Here is an 18,473-nt window from a genome sequence, read left to right on the forward strand (position 1 = left end):
CACTGGCTTCTATATTTAGTAGCATCCAAAAGATTTCTTAATATCTTGATATTTACAGGTATAGGACATTCCAGAAAGGTATCAATATCCAGTAACAGCTACATAATTTCACACATAGGTGATTTTACCCGAGACATAACCAAGGATGTAAATCACCTATTCTGAAATTCGTGATTATAGGGCACATTTAATTATCAGACTTGTATTTCTCATCTTTAAATGCGATGTATATATATTCAAAATAAGTTTAAAAAGAAGAGCAGTTTTCAACAGACCTCATCACACTGCAGCTTTTGTTTTGTCTAATGGGAGCTGAAATTTGTTTCCCAGATGAGACTGTTGAGTGTTTTTAAAGGTCAAAGCTACAAGGGAATTTTAAAATTAGTTATTCAGGCTTACTAAAAAGTAATACCAATGCACTGGCAGCCTTATGCATACAATTTGTTTGCTCTCAAATATAAAACAAATGTAATGTCAAAACTAGGGGAAAAAATCATCCGCTGTAAGTATTCTCCTTACAGCAATTTTTTCTCAATCATGAAGTTAAATTGAGTTCTTTTTGTTTTGTAAGGTTAGTTATTGTTAGAAGAAAGTCTCTGGAAACCTAAAGCAGTAGGAAAATGAAAAGGCTTGGAAACCACAGAGGTTAATTTCACTTGAATTTCCTTGAGATAAATCAAAACTTTCACTAATTGATGTCATTGTGGAATATCTTTAAGAAAAGAAAAGAAAAAAGGGTAAAAAAGAAAAAAGTAAAAAGAAAAGGGGCAGGGCAGGGGAAGGGCAGAGCAAGGGCAGGGCAGGGCAGGGCAGGGCAGGGCAGGGCAGGGCAGGGCAGGGCAGGGAAGGGCAGGGAAGGGAAAGGAAGGGAAGGGAAGGGAAGGGAAGGGAAGGGAAGGGAAGGGAAGGGAAGGGAAGGGAAGGGAAGGGAAGGGAAGGGAGCATCTGTACCTAAAGAATCCGCAAAGGACCCCTCTGTCAGAAGCCATAGTCACTTTACATGAATTCCTATATTATCAGGACTGGGAATTTAAGGAATGTGCAATGAAATTAGGAACCCAAAGTCCACACAGGGTGTAGATACATGTACATTTTCTCAGTTAGGAGCAAGACTGCATGTGAAACGCATCAGATGCACCATAGTATGGCATTCAGGTCTCAGGTCTTATTCTGCTATAAAAGGAAAGCTATGCAGAATATATGGTAATTAAACAAAATTGTCTGTTTGTCTCTTTAGTCTTAAAGCTCATGCATATATTTTTGGGTTTGGGAATCAGACAACAAACTTTCTACCTTTGCGTGTTGTCCTACAGTCAGGTGTTGCTTTTGCTTAAATTACAGATGGAAAAGAAAATACAAGGGGACTTATCAGACTGGGAATGTTCATAGAATATCCACTCAAACATAATACAATTTTGTGTCTCTAAAAATTGCCTCTAGATGTTTGTGCATATATTTTGTTGAAGGCAATTATTGTATCATGTCATGCTGCAATATTATCCGCAGTCGTGATCCAATCCAATAAGTCCAACTTGACTCATGGTGACAACTAGTCATCACTTTGGAATTAGGCTAGCTGCCAGGTTGAATTGCATTATAGCACTAGTTTACCTATGTAAAAATAGAGTGAAAATGTCACCTTGCAGTTGACAAGATAGTGTGACAGCTAAGAAGACCCTGTTTTTAATCTTAGTTGTACCGACCATTCAGTAAGAGACTCCAGCAATTCTGTCCTTTCATTTTGTAACTGTGTTGTCTTATCATAGATAAAACATTTAAAAACAATTCACACTTTGTTTCCAGAGACTGTTACTATCTATCTTGCATCCTAAATTTACAAATAATGTTTAAAAATGAAAACTAGCTAAAGTGTGATCCATGGATTGGACACTCTCCATTTAAGCCTATATAGAGCATGTAATGGTTTGAAATAGCAATCTTTTCTCCATCTTTTCAGTATCTCAGTGTGCCTTAGACCTTATTTTTTCCAGCTACCTCATAGAAGTGAATGGGCTTCCTTAGACCCTCTGGCTAAAAAAGGAAATCTGAATAAAAACATGCTTGTAATATAAGATATATCCGGGACATATATAGGTCATATAAATGAATCATCACTTAAAATTAGGAAAAATTATTTCCAGCATTAACACTGCTCATGACATCCTATTTTGGCAGCAAAAAAATTTCACAAGATATATACTTTAAAACACTGCACAACTCTGTGTTATATAGATTCTCCTCTCCCACCTAGTACTTGGGTGCCTTCCAGGAGCACATTAAGTAATATGACTAATGTATGTCTCATCTTCATTCTTTTACTTTAAGCTGAAATGTTACATTATTTTTCCAAGACTACCTGCAAGTTGATGAATCATCTTTTCAATGAACCTAAAATTTTTACATTACTTGGAAGACCGTGGAAAAATTCAACCTTTGCAGAAACACATACAGTTTCTCCTGACATAACTGAACAAGTACCTAGTTGTGTCAGGACAGTTTCTGTACATAAGCATTGCAGAGCAGACTCCTTTCTTGATATATAGAAGATTTGCAGACTTAAAAAAGCAAGCAGTCATTCACAGTAGCATTAATTTTGCTGGATAGGAGTTGATTGAGAATTTCTCTAATTAGTACAACATGGGAGATCTCTTTCTGTCTGGAACTAGAAAGGTATCCAATTCTGTAGTTGTTGATTTATTATTCTGATCCTGCATAGGGTTACTGATGCAGATAGCTCTCTTAAACTAACTGTCTTTTGTATCAAAGTGTACAGAAGACAAAGGGTCTAACTTTTCAATGGCATAATTTACCTTAAGCAGTATCTCTCAAAGACTAGAGACCTGTAAGAAGACTAAAAATTAAATAAATGTACTACTATTTAGAAGACATTAGCTTTCTTACAGAATTAATATGTATGGTGTCACATTTGGAATAGCATGAAATTTAAGCTTGTAGAGTTACTGATAATGTTTGTACCACAGTATAAATAAAGATTGTGACCAGGATGGACCACATGGTGCTAGATGCTGCACAAGCAGAGAATACATGTCTATCTCTCTTCGTTGGCTTCCAACAAGCTAACTGGGAGATTAATAAATAATATCCCTAAACAAAGAAAGAGTGGGCTAACAATCTCAGACAAGGAGTGTCAGCAAACTCAGTTAAGCTTTGCTGTGATTGACTAATTCAACGGCATGATCTTTTAAGATAAATAGTGGGATTCACAGGACAGATAGGGATTGCGAAGAGCCATCATGTGAATTGCTTATAGCATCATCCCAGCATACACAGCCTTTTTGGGAGAGAACACAAGGGGACTGGATTCACTGTTTTCATGACTGTCTTTCCCAGTTGTCATTCAATTGCACTGGTATGAAGTCCCGGCTCCAAACTTAAACCAAATTTTAATTTAAGCCCCAGGTTCTCTGCCATCTTTTTGCCCTCCAGATTGTGTGTGACTAGAGAGCTACACGTATTCAGCAGTGCAGACAGTGTGCATTATTTCTAGAAGATGAAATGCTGGATGTATGAAGTAGTAATCAGAGTGATCCAGGTGTCAAAGATACCACCATATCAGGGTTAGAAGTGAAAAACATCTATGTTTGTTTTTCCCTTAAACAGAAGACTGTAGGTTGTAGATGTCAAATTATTCTATTTGGCAACAAAATTTTGATTGTGGGGTTTTTTTGTTTCTTTAATTTTGGTTTTGTTTTGTTTTTGTTCTTTTCCTACATAAACTCTTTAGCAAAAGCCTCTCCTTTTCCAGATGGAATTTATTCCTTATGAAGAGCTGTCGTTTTAACGACAGTTTAGACATTCATATATTTATTAGACTGTATTTTCCCTATAATAAATGCTTTGATGTAGCTAGTATGTTCTCAATGTTCTGTGTATACATTTTCATAATAACCCCTTTCCAGTTATCTGAGAGACCAAAGACTGCAACTCAGCACAACTTCTGCCAAAAATAACAGTTTCCTTTCTTCCTGAGTCCTGGTAGACTGGCACACAGTGTTTGGTGGATCTGCTTTTAGCAGATCACAGTTGCAAAACCTCAAATTTAGTGCGACTTTTTTCTTATGTAGTCTTAAATTCCATCCTGTCTTTAGCATGCAATGATTCTGCAGCAGGGCAGTATGTTAAATGAGTATTCACATTATATCATTAACCAAGATTATAAGAAGTCAGCACGTCCCTGCAGTTAGCACACACCACACAGATGTGTCTATGGGCAATGACCACAAATTTAGCATCTAGTATCCCAGAGTTGGTGTGTGAAGAGTCCTGCAATCACTACAAACCATTTAATTGCATTAAATATACGCATTTTGCCAAAGGTTTTGCCCTCTCTACATTTCTGTCTGCAATGTCCCATTTACAGGCCACAGAAGTTATAGAACTCTTTTCCAAAGGTGACTTGAGGTTGAGAACAGACCCTATAGGAAGATGGGATCTTCTGAAAAGCAGGAGACACTATGCCTATTTTGGTCAGCTGTGTTTAAAGAACTGTTGTATACACTCTGTGTATTTTTTTAAATGTTAACACTTTTAAGAAGGATTCTTCTGATTTCCTCTCAGGTCTCTTTCAACTTCTCTTCAAGAATATTTGCAAATAAATATTCAGATTTATTTCTGTGGTTTTCTTCTACATCGTAAAAAATTTAATCAAAACAGAACTTCTAAAATCATTACATTTTCAGTTAAATCATGGTATTAATGACTTTACTTTTAGCTTAGAATATTTAGTATACTGGCTATGGAGGATATTGCAAGGGGCAGGGATTCCTATTCAAATAGTACATGAAGAAGAAGTGTAACTACCCTCACCGAAGTTCTTTTAAACGTGTTTTTCATGCTCAGTGTTATTGGTTCTACATCTTTCTACGTTGTTGGGGAATTCAGTTTATGCTCTATTATCCTCAACCTGTAAATAAAACAATTTCCTATCCTAATGATGAATCTCAATAGTAAAGTGCTGTGGTAACAATATATTAAGACAAACTGTGATATATTAGGAATGCAGTCAGAAAACCTTTCATACCTTACTGTTATAGCTGTTAACACCTGCTTTTTTTCCCTTCAGAGTTTTTCCGAGAACTTCTGGAGAATGCAGAAAGATCCTTAAATGACATGTTTGTCCGGACATACGGCATGCTGTACATGCAAAACTCTGAGGTTTTCCAGGACCTCTTCACAGAGCTGAAGCGGTACTACACAGGAGGCAATGTGAACTTGGAGGAAATGCTGAATGATTTCTGGGCTCGGCTGCTGGAGCGGATGTTCCAGCTCATAAACCCCCAGTACCACTTCAGCGAGGACTACCTGGAGTGTGTAAGCAAGTACACAGACCAGCTGAAGCCATTTGGAGATGTACCCAGGAAGCTGAAGGTTCAAGTGACTAGAGCGTTCATTGCTGCACGGACCTTTGTTCAGGGGCTCACAGTAGGCAGAGAGGTTGCGAACAGAGTATCCAAGGTAATCTAAAATCAAGGGGTTTTTTTAAGCTTGAATTTGTTCTATACTTGCTAGACAATTGAAATCTGGTTGTATGCTTTTTTTTTTTTCCAGTATGAGGCGGTATGTCTGGTCGTTTTTTATGTCCACTGATACACCCATCCCAAGTTTATAAATAGAGGCAACAGTTGTTTTTCATTCTTTCTGGGAATATTAAGGCAATACTGACTGACCAGAAAGCATTTCTTTGTACTTAGGACACAATGAAATACCGATACAGATCAATGCTTTAGCATGGTAGTGATTGTCATTTGCAATTCAAAACTGGCTACATATATATAAGATGGGGATTATGATCAGAATTTAAATGTTTCAAGTAAATTTGTGCTGCTGTTCATTAGGACAGTACAGCCCTCACGGTATTCATTCATCATGCAGCTGGGTGATGGATTTTGTTAGAAATGTCTAGTTATGTTTCTGATGAGAAAATAGACAAATAGTGACACCTCTGGAGCTTGAGCTTTCCCAAAGGATGGTTTGACTCACATTTATTTTAGTTTCAATTATTTATCTATGCAAATATTTTTGACAATTATAATCCTTGAGGACTTCACATAATTAAAGCTATGTAAAAAAAAAAAAACCACACACAAAAATAACTCATCTGGGTACCACAAATGTGCCTGAATTACTTTTTCTTGTACAGTATTTCAAACTAAATTATATTTTACTTAAATGCTATTCCAACTGGATACTTGTTCTGTGATCTTGCCATTTCACAGTCCTCATAGTGTATTTTGACCTTGAATTCTGAAATGATCTAGTGAGATCCACTGTGAAATGCTCAAATACTCACTTTTGAACAATAAGTGCATTAATGGTTTTGGTGGTTGGCCCATCCAATACTTTACCTCAAGCAGACTGTCTCATCTGCTTCATTTAAATCACAGCCAAAAAGTAAGGTAGAGCCAATATATTGTACAGTAGACTTCAATTCAAGCACTCAAGAAGATGAGCCTTCTATACTTTTCTTAACCTGTATTATGTGATATTTTGCAATTACAAATTGAGAAGCCATGGAACCAGAGAAGGGCTCCATGTCATGAAGGCAGAGCCTGATTTTATGCCTCAGAAACTGCATTGGAGAAAAAGTTCATTTTGCACTTAAAATTTGGTGAGCAAAATATGTGATCCTGGTTAGTCAGCTAGAACCAAAGTCTTTTCCTCCCGAGTGCCTTCCTGGGCTATGGTGTTGCCTTCATTTGTTTTCTGACACTGCCAGGTCTTGCTGTCCTTTCTGAACAGTGGCAGAACCTTGGCAGGAAATCTCAGACTGCCTGGTCTGGCTGGGGGCAGATACAGCTTTTTAGCCTCCAAGGGTTCAGAATGCATATATCTACAGCCCCAGATTTCCTCTGAAGAGCGATGATGTCCCCATGGGTCACTTTTAAGTGAAAGTGCTGAACTCTGATGTCACTGTTGTCAGCAGGCATTAAGCCTTGCTGCATTAACTGCATCAGACTGTAGCGAGTAAGCTATGTAATTCATGTATTATATGTATAATTTGAGAATCCCTCACAGATTAAGGTCTGAATTGTCTGCTGAGATGTCACTTTCCCTGTGTATGTACATGACTGTACAGAATGTGAGGGTGTCTACTCTCACACATCCAGGCAATGTTTTCATCTCGGCTTCTGGGTTTTGGGTACATAAGCTCTTTCAAGAACAGGATTTATAACAAGATCACTAAGTGATCCTATGATCCTATAATGAGAACTACTAGCTCTACAATCATAAAGTAGGCTTTTAGTAGTGTCACTTGAAGATGATAACAATAGCTCAATAACGCTTCTGGTTTTTTCTTTTAACATGAAAGCAAGACTTGAAATAATCTTTAAAAGGACTCAGTGGTTTGGTGCAGGATACACATAGTGATACTCTATTAGACTGCATCTAGAATACTGTGTTCAGTTTTTGGCCCTTCCTGTACAAGAAAGACATTGACAAACTGAATTGAGTTCAGTGAAGGCAGCCAGCATGATCTGGATTGGAGTATTTGTCCTGTGAGGAGAGGCTGTGGGACTGGGGCTTATTCATCCTGGAGAAGAGGGTGCTGCAAGAGCACTTAGCAGTAGCTCCTGGTGCTGGTAGGGAGGTCATTAAAGAAATGCAGCAAAGTTCTTCACAGTGGGGCATGGTGTGATATGATGGGCGTGAATTGAAGCATTTCCCCTTGTCCTATCATAGCAAGCCCTTCTAAAAATCCCATCCCTATCTTTCTTATAAGTCGCCTTTAAGTACTGGAAGGCTGCTAATAAAGTCTACCTGGAGCTCCTCTTCTCCAGGCTGAACGACCCCAAATCTCTGAGCCTGTCACATAGGAGAGGTACTCCAGCCCTCTGACCATCTTTGTGGCCCTCCTCTGGACTCAGTACAACAGGTCTACATCTTTCCTATGCTGAGGATTCCAGAGCTGGATGAAGTAATCCAGATGGGGTCTCATGAGAGCAGAGTACGGGGCAGAATCACCTCTCTTGACCTGCTAATCATGTTTCTTTAGGATCATTATCCTGTGATCCTATTAAAAGATTAATAAAATTAATATTTTTTATTAAATATAGAATATGCTTTGATTGCAAGACTAATTTTTGTATTAAAATCTTAGTGTCTGTATTCATTCCCAGAGCAGATGATAAACAATTGCTGGGTTTGGGACTTTGTGTTACATGCAGCCTGGTGAGGCAGATATGAAGAACCATAAGTGGTACCAAATGTTCAAGATTAATAATTATCCTGTGAAAAGGCTGTGGTTATTCTGAGAATGAAGCTTTTCTGTTCATATTATAACTGTGATTTTCATGCTGGTTTATCTACTATAGAAAATGACAAATCCTTTTCTTTAATTTTAAAAGACTACAACCGTTTCTTGGAGTTAGCACATAACTTTGCAACCAAAAATAAGGCAGGTAAACATCTTTTGTTGCTGTTTTGGAAGTCATCCAGATTAGCATGGATTTCATTCTCATTGTACTCTAATATTGAGAGATTCTGTGATAAGGATGCCACATCTGGGTGAGTCGAGAAATGAATAAAAGAGAAAATGAAAAGTGGAACTGTTGCAGTTCTTTTGCAGAAGCCTTTGTCCATTGTCAGCACTGGTTGGGAACAGAGGGGGATCTTCTAGCTGCAACATCACAAGCTTAAAAGATTTTTCCTTTCTATTTGTGGACCCATTATCTCACTGAACTGCCACTGATACAGAGAAATGTTGAGCCTACACCTTAAACACCATGAGGAAGAGATTCACTAATGAGAAAGTTGGTAACAACATATCCTTCGGGCCTTTAATTTACTTTCTCATTGTCTTCTGGACCATTTCTGTAGAATAGTTGGTGGGTCACACATGCAGAAGGATTTTTCCCTCTCTAATGTCAGAGGCACATCCTTTTTAAAGATTTGTCTTCAGAGAGGTTATAATGTCTGAAAACAATGCAGTCAGTGTATTCCTTGCAAAGAGCTACACTCCCCTCTTTTTCAAATTAAGTATGCACTCAAGCACACTAAAAGTAGGCAACATGTGTTGCAAACATTTTCCTCTTGCTGTATTATTTTGGAATTTTGTAATTTCCTTGTCATTTCCCTCGTGAGGAGGGATTGTGGTTAAGACATCTTATTTTTGTAATGTTTTTCTATTGTATTTCAATTGTAAGCAGACATAGTTGCTTCCATCTATTTGAAGTTTTATTATGCCATTTTAGTTGAACAGTATTTTCATAATCTCTAAGTCCAATTACAGTTCTCAATTTTCAGAGATTTAAAAAAGTTTTTATTTCTCATTCTCATGCATTAAAAATTTGTCAATGCTATGTTACTGTGCTGCTTAAATCTCCACTCAAAGTAGTATATTTCCACTGGCTTGAATAGATCACGTCTAAATTCTATATATGCTTTAGAAAGCTGCATATACATATAACCAAAAAAGTAATTATAGTATTTCTTAAAGTGAAAAATTTAATTCTTAAATTAAGCCTATTTATTCATTAATATAGAAGAATCCTAGAATGTGTCAAGTAGGAAGGGACACTTAAAAATCATTGAGTTCAACTCCCTGCCGCTCACAGGACTGCCTAAACTAAACCATATGACTGAAAGCATCATCCAGACATTACTTGAACTCTGGCAGGCTTCATTCCATGACCTCTTCCCTAGAGAGACTCTTCCAGTGACCGAGCACCCTCTCGGTGAAGAACCTTTCTGTAATGTCCAATCTGAACTTGCCCTGATGCAGCTTCAATATATAGTATTCAATATCCAACATCAGAACTGCCTTTTTGGGTACATTAAAGGTCTGTTTAGTTGATTTTGCCTTAATGCCTAGTAGTTTAAAGGTCAGTGCAGGAGCAGAGCTTCTCAATTAGCATACTTTCTTAAGCTGTAGGTAGGAGATGTTTACGGACTTTTTGAACTACAGGCTCAGAAATAATTGGTAAAATTTTCTACCAGCTATTTTCCCAGTATTTTGTCAGATTCTAAAAACCCAGCTTTTCTTCCTTGTTACCATTTGGTGGGGGGGAAAAAAGGAAGTGTGCTATCCTTTCCTTTTTCTCTGTAAAAATATAACATATTAAAATGTTACTGGTTTTTAATTAATTCAATTTTTCTTAATTTTTTTTTCTGGATAAAAGAAATAAGTAAAAAAAAAACTACCAAGCCTGCTGTGATTTAGTATTTAATGTTAAACTAGAGAAACTACTGAAAAAATTTCTGAAGTTGCTGCTCTCTGTGATTACCGATAATGTGATAGAAAAGATGTATGCATACTTTTCATGTTGATCTTTTATTGTGTCTGAGCTCTGGATACTTTGTAAGAAAGTAATGCTAAGTTATTCTTTCTGACTCTAAACAAAGCATTCTCAGTAATCATAATACACTCTTTGAACTGTCACTGAGTTCAAAGCAAAAAATCACGTGGGGAGAATAAAGGAATTAAAATTTTTAAATTGAAGGGTATGTGTGATTTTCCAGAATATATGATTCCTGAAATACAATATATTAATAGCTGAGTTACAACAATTTTAAGGCTAATTGTACTGGGAATTTTTTTTTCATTAAATAAGGAAGTGTTCTGGACATGGCCTGTTTAAAATAGAATTAGTTCCCAACAAAAGATTAAGACTGAAGCTAAGGGTATTTCAAAAGATAATCTAAATATCTAACAGGGTGCAAAATTTTCAAAAATATTGTACTAGTTGGTAAGGGCAGTGCTGGTTCTCTAACATGGGTGTTATCCCATCAGGTTGGCATTCCAATCAAAGGAAATATTTCCTGGAAACATTTTCTTTCCATTTCTTTTAATTAAAATATACAGAAAACAGGAGAAAACAAAAAAAGCACATTTTTTATGTTCCATGAGCATAACTTCTCAAGTCTGACTTTTGCCAATTTCATGTGTCAACCTGGGTAAATTCACGAGAACATGTGAGTTTAATAGGAAAACACAAATAATGAAGTACAACTGGTCAGTCCTGTTCAAAAGCACAGCCTTTAGGCAGTTGTTCATTACCCCACTGCTGCTCAGAGCTCTGATTCAATCCCAGGCAGGCAGTTACATATTCATTTTCTCCTGTACTAAATCTGGCTCACTAGGAACAGCAACTGGTACAACAGAGTATTTTGTTTAGAGTGATCTAGGGTTTTGGTAATTGTTTGCTAGTTTTCCTTTTCTCTAAGTTTGACAGTTTTGAGGTTTGGGTTTTTTTGTCTTATTTGAGCACTTTCTTCCCATTGTATACTGGGATAAGGACAAGAAGAATTGTTAAGAGTTTGACTTTGACTTTCACACTTGCAAATTCACGCTACTGGCAATGAAAGTAATTTTTATACCATGAGTAAAGTGAAGCTTAGCTGAGGGGCATCATTAAGAGCAGTTAGTGATTTTGTTAGTGGCATAAACATCAAAGATTTGTGATCTAGCCACTAAGAACTTATTTCATTAATACATTTGAATATTAATTATCATTTATTACAAAATAAAAAGAGGCTGTTACAATACTTTTCTCATTGTGTGGCATAGGCTATATATCTCCTTCTTTTTAAACCAATTAAAACCATTCATCCCCTGAATAATATTAAATTATGTTAATATCAGACTTCCTATTAGGAACCTGGTGATATATGGGCAAACTGAAATAAATTCAGTAATACAATTAAAAGGTAAAACCCAAGATAAGTAGTGAAAAGCAGTCTCTAGTAATTGCCTGTGATTACTTCTACTCACAGAATGCCAGGCCACTGCTTTTCTAATATGCTGAATCAATATTCTTACAAACTCTGCTTTTCATGGTTTATAAATAAACATTCAACAGTTTGTGAGAGACATAAATAAAGGCCAATATTGAATGACACATTGATTCAGACTGTAATTATTGCAGTGGGGGAGAGAATATGACATAGTGATAAGTCAGGTAATTAAAGCCAAAACAAATTGTACTTTGAAGCTGGAAAATGTGATTTGCAGGGTGTGACAAATAAAGAGCTATGTGTCTTGTATATTTTAATTTCATTGGCTGAAGAGATTTGGCTTGTTAAAGCCAGAGAGGGAAAGGAGATCTAAAAAGGACTATATTTTTCAATAGAATTTAATCCTTAGTTCAAATTGTTGGTTTACGAACAGCCCAGCAGTTCAAGCATAGCTTTTATCATTGCATCTGTGTCTATTGTTTTAAGGGTTTTTCAGTCATTCACTGTTTGAGTTTTAATTGAGTTGATATATCTTTCCAAGAACTGGATCATACCATGACATGAATGGGACCACATTCTTTTTTCCTTTTCTTGTCCCTTGGTGTTTCTCAGGTGAGGAGTCCAGGGATTATCCAGCCAGGGGAGTTTCAGAGCTCTGAGGTGTCTGTGGCACAAATGCAAGAGTGAATTGTATCCACACTGGAATAATACTTCTGGGAAGTATTCTTTGAATTGAGGTTCTTTAGCTGTGCAGGTTATCTTTCCTCCTTTCTTGGAAAGAAAAGGCACATAAACTGATCTAGTTAATTGCAAACATTTCATGGAAAAATAAAACAGATGCCTTCCAGATATCCCAGACTTACTGCAGGTGCACTAATCTGTTCTCCGTTTTGTGTGCACTGGAAACATCAGATGTTCCAGAAGAGCAGCTCAAGAGAAAAGGCCTAAAATGAAACAGCAGCTTCAACAAAGGGAAAAAGGGGGTAGGAAGTCTGCAAAAGCTGTGGTCTATGTCCTACCTATTAGAATTGTCAGATATAATCCAGCCTGGCCTCTCTGTTTCATAGGTCCTTAAATTTCATTGAGCTACCTTTGTATTGAACTTAATAACCCAAATTTAACTGAGTCATGCTGCTCAATAAGACAGTCAGTCTTGCTCTGTATCCCTGTAGGTAGGTCTACCAGCCTGGTTTATTTCTACTATGTGCCACTTCTCATCTCAAAATCTGAAGTAGTCCTGTGTTTTTGGATTTTTTTGTATCATTCATAAGCAAAGATCTTCTGATTACAGTGCTTTTGCTCAGTTTGTGGGGTTTTTTTTAAATGCCTATTGCACAGAAAATACCCTTTAGTTCAGCTTTACCTGAAACTTCTACCTATATATTAAGAACCATAATGTAAGTATTTTAGTTTAACAATGCCGTTAAACACTGCCATGACACATCAGAAAATTAATTAATTGAATTGAGGTTTTCTTTAGAATTGCTGAAATGCTTATTTTACAAAAACCTTTAAAGTTCTCACACCCGTTGTATTTACTGCCTACAAAAGATGTTGGTACAGTACCTGCAGAAGCTGTATTAGAGAAAATTTAGAACATTTTAAGAGGTATTCTTAGGAAAAAAGGATGTATGCCAATGCATGATACACAGCCAATTCATGATAAAAATAATAGTAAAGAAGCAAAGCTCACCTAGGAGCTTGCTGACTCTGCTAGATTTCGAAATTCTGTAATTAATGTTACTGCAGATTTTACATTTTTGCTGTTTTAACACAGGAGAGTGAAAGAAAATTCAGAAGAATCAAATGGAAATAGGAAGGAGATTAAAAAGTCTGAAGGTTAAGCAATGTGAGGAGATCTATATCATCTTGCAACTTGCCAACATTTTAGAATTACTCTTTTTACAGATAGTCTTAATCCTGTTTTGAAGGCAGCCTATGGAAGCATTGTTTTCCAATCATGATTTGAGAAAAGCAATTCATTTTATTTCTCAGGTGAGCCAGAAGCAAAAAAAAACTAATAGGTTATTCAGCCTTTAGGTTTCTACAGAAAACATTAGTCAAGGAAGTATCTGATTTACCTAAAACATATCAGGAATACTAACTGGAATTTAATGCATATCTGCTTAAGGGTTACAATCAACAAAGACATCAGCAACACATTGAAAAAGTTAAATTTCTTTGAGATTTTCAAATAATGAAGTCTGAAATCAACAATGTGGATCTAAGTTCAATTCTCAGTTATTCAGGGGTCAGTGACAATTGGCTTCATTATCTGTTTAGGTCTTGCATCTCAAAATAAATCTCAAACAAAAAGAAAAGAATACAAAATTAAGCATTTCATTGTCAGGAAAATTCTTCTGGTCATCTGTAAAAATTTAAACTTACCCACAGCATCCAGCGTCTGTTTTTATGGAAGTTATTTTTATGACACAAGCTTGCTGAGTTTTTTCCATAATCCTTTTTGAATATGGAATGTTACTTTTGTTCAGTCCACATGTTTTAGACTATCATTGCTTTTGCTTCTTCTCTTTTCCTCCTTCTCCTTTTATCTTTTAAGCCCTTAGGAACAATTCAATTCTTAGGTAAAATTTAAATGTACCAGACAAAACTGGAAAAAGTAGAGCTTTGAATAAGACAGGAGGATTTAGCTGACCTCAGCTATACACCTGTCACCTTTATGTGGCCAAGAGCAGAAACTAAAAATACAGAGGGAGGATTTTAATGCAAGACATGCCTGCTTGTCCTTCCTAATTGTTTGCCATCTATCAGCCACTGGTGTACAAGATTTTGCCTTCCCCCAACACCGCAGTGCAGTTTTAGCCCACAAACAACTTCCACAATCTTGAAAATTGTTTTTCATTTAAAACTGCCAGAGATGTTTTGATGTTCAGGTTTATCCCAATACTGTGCGAGTCTGACTTCTGGTCTTCAATTCCTGAAGATTTAGCAGTTTTGTATGAACATACCAGGGGAAAAATTACTGGATTTCTTCAGGAACCATGTACAGACTGTCCACTTAATCCCTGCTTACATGATCTTCAGTATCACCAAAAAACAGAATTGCATCTACACTTGCCTATTGTGGTTTTAATGTCATAATTCTTTCACTGATGTTCATATGTTTGCATCATCTATAGATTCAAAAGCTAATGTGTATAAGGCAATATCTGGCAAGCTGATAAAGTTAAGCAGGGCTAGTACACTCTAACTCGCATTTCCTGAGTAAGTGCTCTGTATACTGAGTTGTTATGCAAACGTCAGCAGTTTTCTACACAGAGAAGGCACTGATCTAATTGTTCTATTTCAAATGGAGGTTTTATGCATCTAGTTGGTAAGGGAAGCCTGAGTCACCAAAGATACCATCTGAATTTCACAAAAGTAGCCTTCAGTGTTTAGGTATAAGAAAGAGAGAAATTACAAACTGTGTTCTTAGCAATTTGCTGGCTCAACAGTGTCACCACTCTACATTGATGTTATGGAACACTGCGTCAGCTGTTATGAACCTGTTTTTCAGATATGTCCCAAAACTAGTGAATGCGTATGGATCTCAGATCTTTGTCTTCTCTTCCTGGGGAATGCAATAATTGACCTCCTTTGATCTGTGGCATCTAAGCTGCATTAACTCAAACCAGCTCAAGCCTAGGAGCCATAGAAACATATGGGAAAAAGCTGCTCAGCTCAACTACCATCTTCTTTTAGGTCTATGGTCTTCTTCTATGGGAATCAGATTGGAGCAAGTCTGACTTAATTCTCACCTGTAAATATGTGGTGCCTAACTCCTCCCTTTCACTATGCCTTAAACAAACTCCTCCTTCTGTATCCCACACCCAAAACTGGTAAGCTCTTGCCATGTTTGCAATTTTTTCCTGTCAGAGGACTATGTTCTTTTCAGATCTGGCCACAATACCTTTTATACTTGTCTATTTCCTAGTTGATGAGGGAACCACTAGAAGTATTTATTTGTCTCATTTCTTCAGGCTATATCTATTATTTTGTTGTTGTTTTACCTGATTATATTAGTATTAGACTGCCAGTCAATCCATTGTTTATTTGAAAAAATTACTTAATTTTATGCACTCTTGTGGAAAGGATAGCATGAATGAAAAAAGAAATCAGTTCTCTTTCAGTCTGAGTGTTAGTTTTGAATTTACACTGACATTTTCTTTGAATAAGGTATGGCTATTTTAACAGTTAGCATGAAATCCCACAGAGAGACAGCTTAGGGCACACTGATGCCTTTAGTCCTGGAGATTTTAAGGTAAACTTCAAGAGAGTAAACTGCTACCACATAGAGCATAGGAAGGCAGAACCAAAAGATGTTCAGAGAGCTCCTGGCAACATATCCCACATGAGTAAGATGTAGTTTTGTCAGAAAAATAAGCACCTGTGTATCTTTCATCATAACGCATCTGCTTGTAAGGAACAGTGCACATCTGCTTTTCAATGACAACATATAGAAACCGAACCATAGGACAAACTGCTGTCAGAAACTTCCGCACTGATCCTCAAAACTGAAGTTTTTTTGGGAGCCCTCAGAATATTTTCTGGTCATAAGTACATGGTTAAAGAAATCTCTCAATTCAATACAACATTTTTATTGTATATAGCATTCAGCATTCAAAACTATGATAGAATATACCAAGTGGAGATTAATATAATTCAGGTTTTCACTTAAATCAGAGTTAAATTTTGGGTGAAAAATATTTGCAAATTTATTTGTGTTCTGGAGTTTTCAAACACGACAGAGGAATTTGGCTGCCAGTCTTTTCCACTGTGCATTTACTTTTTCCTTCATATAGTTACAAGAATACATATGTATAATATAAAAAAGTGTCAATAATGTGAAATAGTAATTTATACAATAAATTTTATTACAATTAAAAAAAAAGAGGGAAAGGGGCAGGGAGACAGAGAGTAACATGTTAAAACCAATATGGCTCAGCTGTCTTATTTTTACCCTGTTTCATGGTTAAAACCGAGCCAGAAACCAAGCCCCAGCAGCCTCTCACTCACTCCACACCAGCAGGATTGAGGAGAGAATTGAAAGGGTAAAAACCTGAAAACTCGTGGGTTGAAATAAAGACAGTTTAATAGGGAGAGTAAAAGCCATGAACACAAGCAAAGCAAAACAATTCACTGCTTCCCATGGGCAAGCAGGTGTTCAGCCATCTCCAGGATACCAGGGCCCCATCACATCTAAAGGTTACTTGGGAGGACAAACACCATCACTCCAAATGTCCCACTACTTTGTATACTGAGCATGATGTCATATGGTGCAGAAAGGGACCTGGGGATCCTGGTCCATGGCAAGTTGAATAGGAGTCAGCAATGCCCTGGCAGCCAGGAGGGCCAGCTGTGTCCTGGAAGCATCAGGCAAAGCATCGCCAGTCAGTTGAGGGAGGAGATTGTCCCTCTCTGCTCTGCACTGGTGTGGCCTCACTTTGAATATTGTGTGCAGTTTGGGGCACTACAATATAAGAAAGATATTAAGCTGTTAGAGAGTGTCCAAAGGAGGGCAATGAAGATGATGAAGGGCCTTGAGGGGAAGCCATGTGAGGGGTGGCTGAGGTCACTTGGTCTGTTCAGCCTGGAGAAGAGGAGACTGAGGGGAGACCTCATTGCAGTCTACAACTTCCTTGTGAAGGGAAGAAGAGGGGCAGGCACTGATCTCTTCTCTGTGGTGACCAGTGATAGGACCCGAGGGAATGGCCTGAAGTTGTGTCAGGGGAGTTTTAGATTGGATATTAGGAAAAGGTTCTTCATCCAGAGGGTGGTTGGGCACTGGAACAGGCTCCCCAGGGCAGTAGTCACAGCACCAAACCTGACAGAATTCAAGAAACGTTTGGGTGATACTCTCAGGCACATATTATGATTCTTGGGGATGGTCCTGTAAAGGGTTAAGATTTGGACTAGATGATCCTTGTGGGTCCCTTCCAACTCAGTATATTCTGTGATTCTGTGAATATCCCTTTGGTCAATTGGAGTTACCTGTCTGAGCTGTGACTTCTCCCAACCTCCCATGCACCCCCAGCCTCCTAGCCTCCTGACTCCTAAGAAAGTATCCTATGGCCATACCTCATTTTCAGTCTGATTCCCCAAAACTGCTTCTGAGAGAAATGTCGTCTAGACTTAGACAAGTACTGAAGCACTGTGAATGTACATATATCACTACAGTGCATATTTTTATATGTAAATGTCTATTCTCTATTTAAAATTCAGTCTGTGCCTCTCGCTCCCTTCTCCTACTTTCACTCCTTTTCACTGAATCAGTAAAAAGTAACTTAGCCATTGATTCAATCTGAACTTGATTAGGGTCTGATTGTTCAGATTTATATAAAATCAGGTAGAAAACAAAGTTTTTAAGGCAGAGGTCTTTACAGGGAGATTGAAGAACTTAATGATGGAAACTTATTGCTGAGGAAATTTGGGTGGAATAACAGATTGTCAGTCAAGAAATTACCATTTAAAGGCATACGAACAGCACTACGAGTAAACATAGCTAAAATGTTTACAGACTATCAGTTTATGTAGTATAATTCAAAAAATCATCATCAGTCAAATTTCACAAGTGATTTTCTTTAACACACTGTAAAAGTTTAATACACTTCTGAAGTGTATAACCTTACCTGCCAGAGATATGCTCCAAACTGGGGAAGCACGGTGCTCGCGGTCCCTAAGGGCAATTCCTGTGCCCTCGGCAATTAATTACAAACAGAGAAGCAGAAGAAATTACATACATGAAGAACATGAACAAAATTCACTTCTCCAAGTGACTT

The 18,473-nt window shown here is 37.3% G+C and overlaps 1 protein-coding gene across 1 annotated transcript in view; it reads left to right on the plus strand.

The window, feature by feature from the left end:
• Nucleotides 1-18,473, plus strand: part of GPC6 (glypican 6) — a 768,245-nt gene that overhangs the window by 411,893 nt on the left and 337,879 nt on the right. The window contains exon 3 of the mRNA XM_027674626.1: nt 5,084-5,475. Within this exon, the coding sequence (XP_027530427.1) occupies nt 5,084-5,475 (392 nt within the window). The remainder of the gene's footprint in view (nt 1-5,083; nt 5,476-18,473) is intronic.

The sequence above is a fragment of the Neopelma chrysocephalum genome, unplaced genomic scaffold (assembly GCF_003984885.1).
Source record: "Neopelma chrysocephalum unplaced genomic scaffold, ASM398488v2 Primary Assembly neopelma1_25, whole genome shotgun sequence".
Lineage (NCBI taxonomy): Eukaryota > Metazoa > Chordata > Aves > Passeriformes > Pipridae > Neopelma > Neopelma chrysocephalum.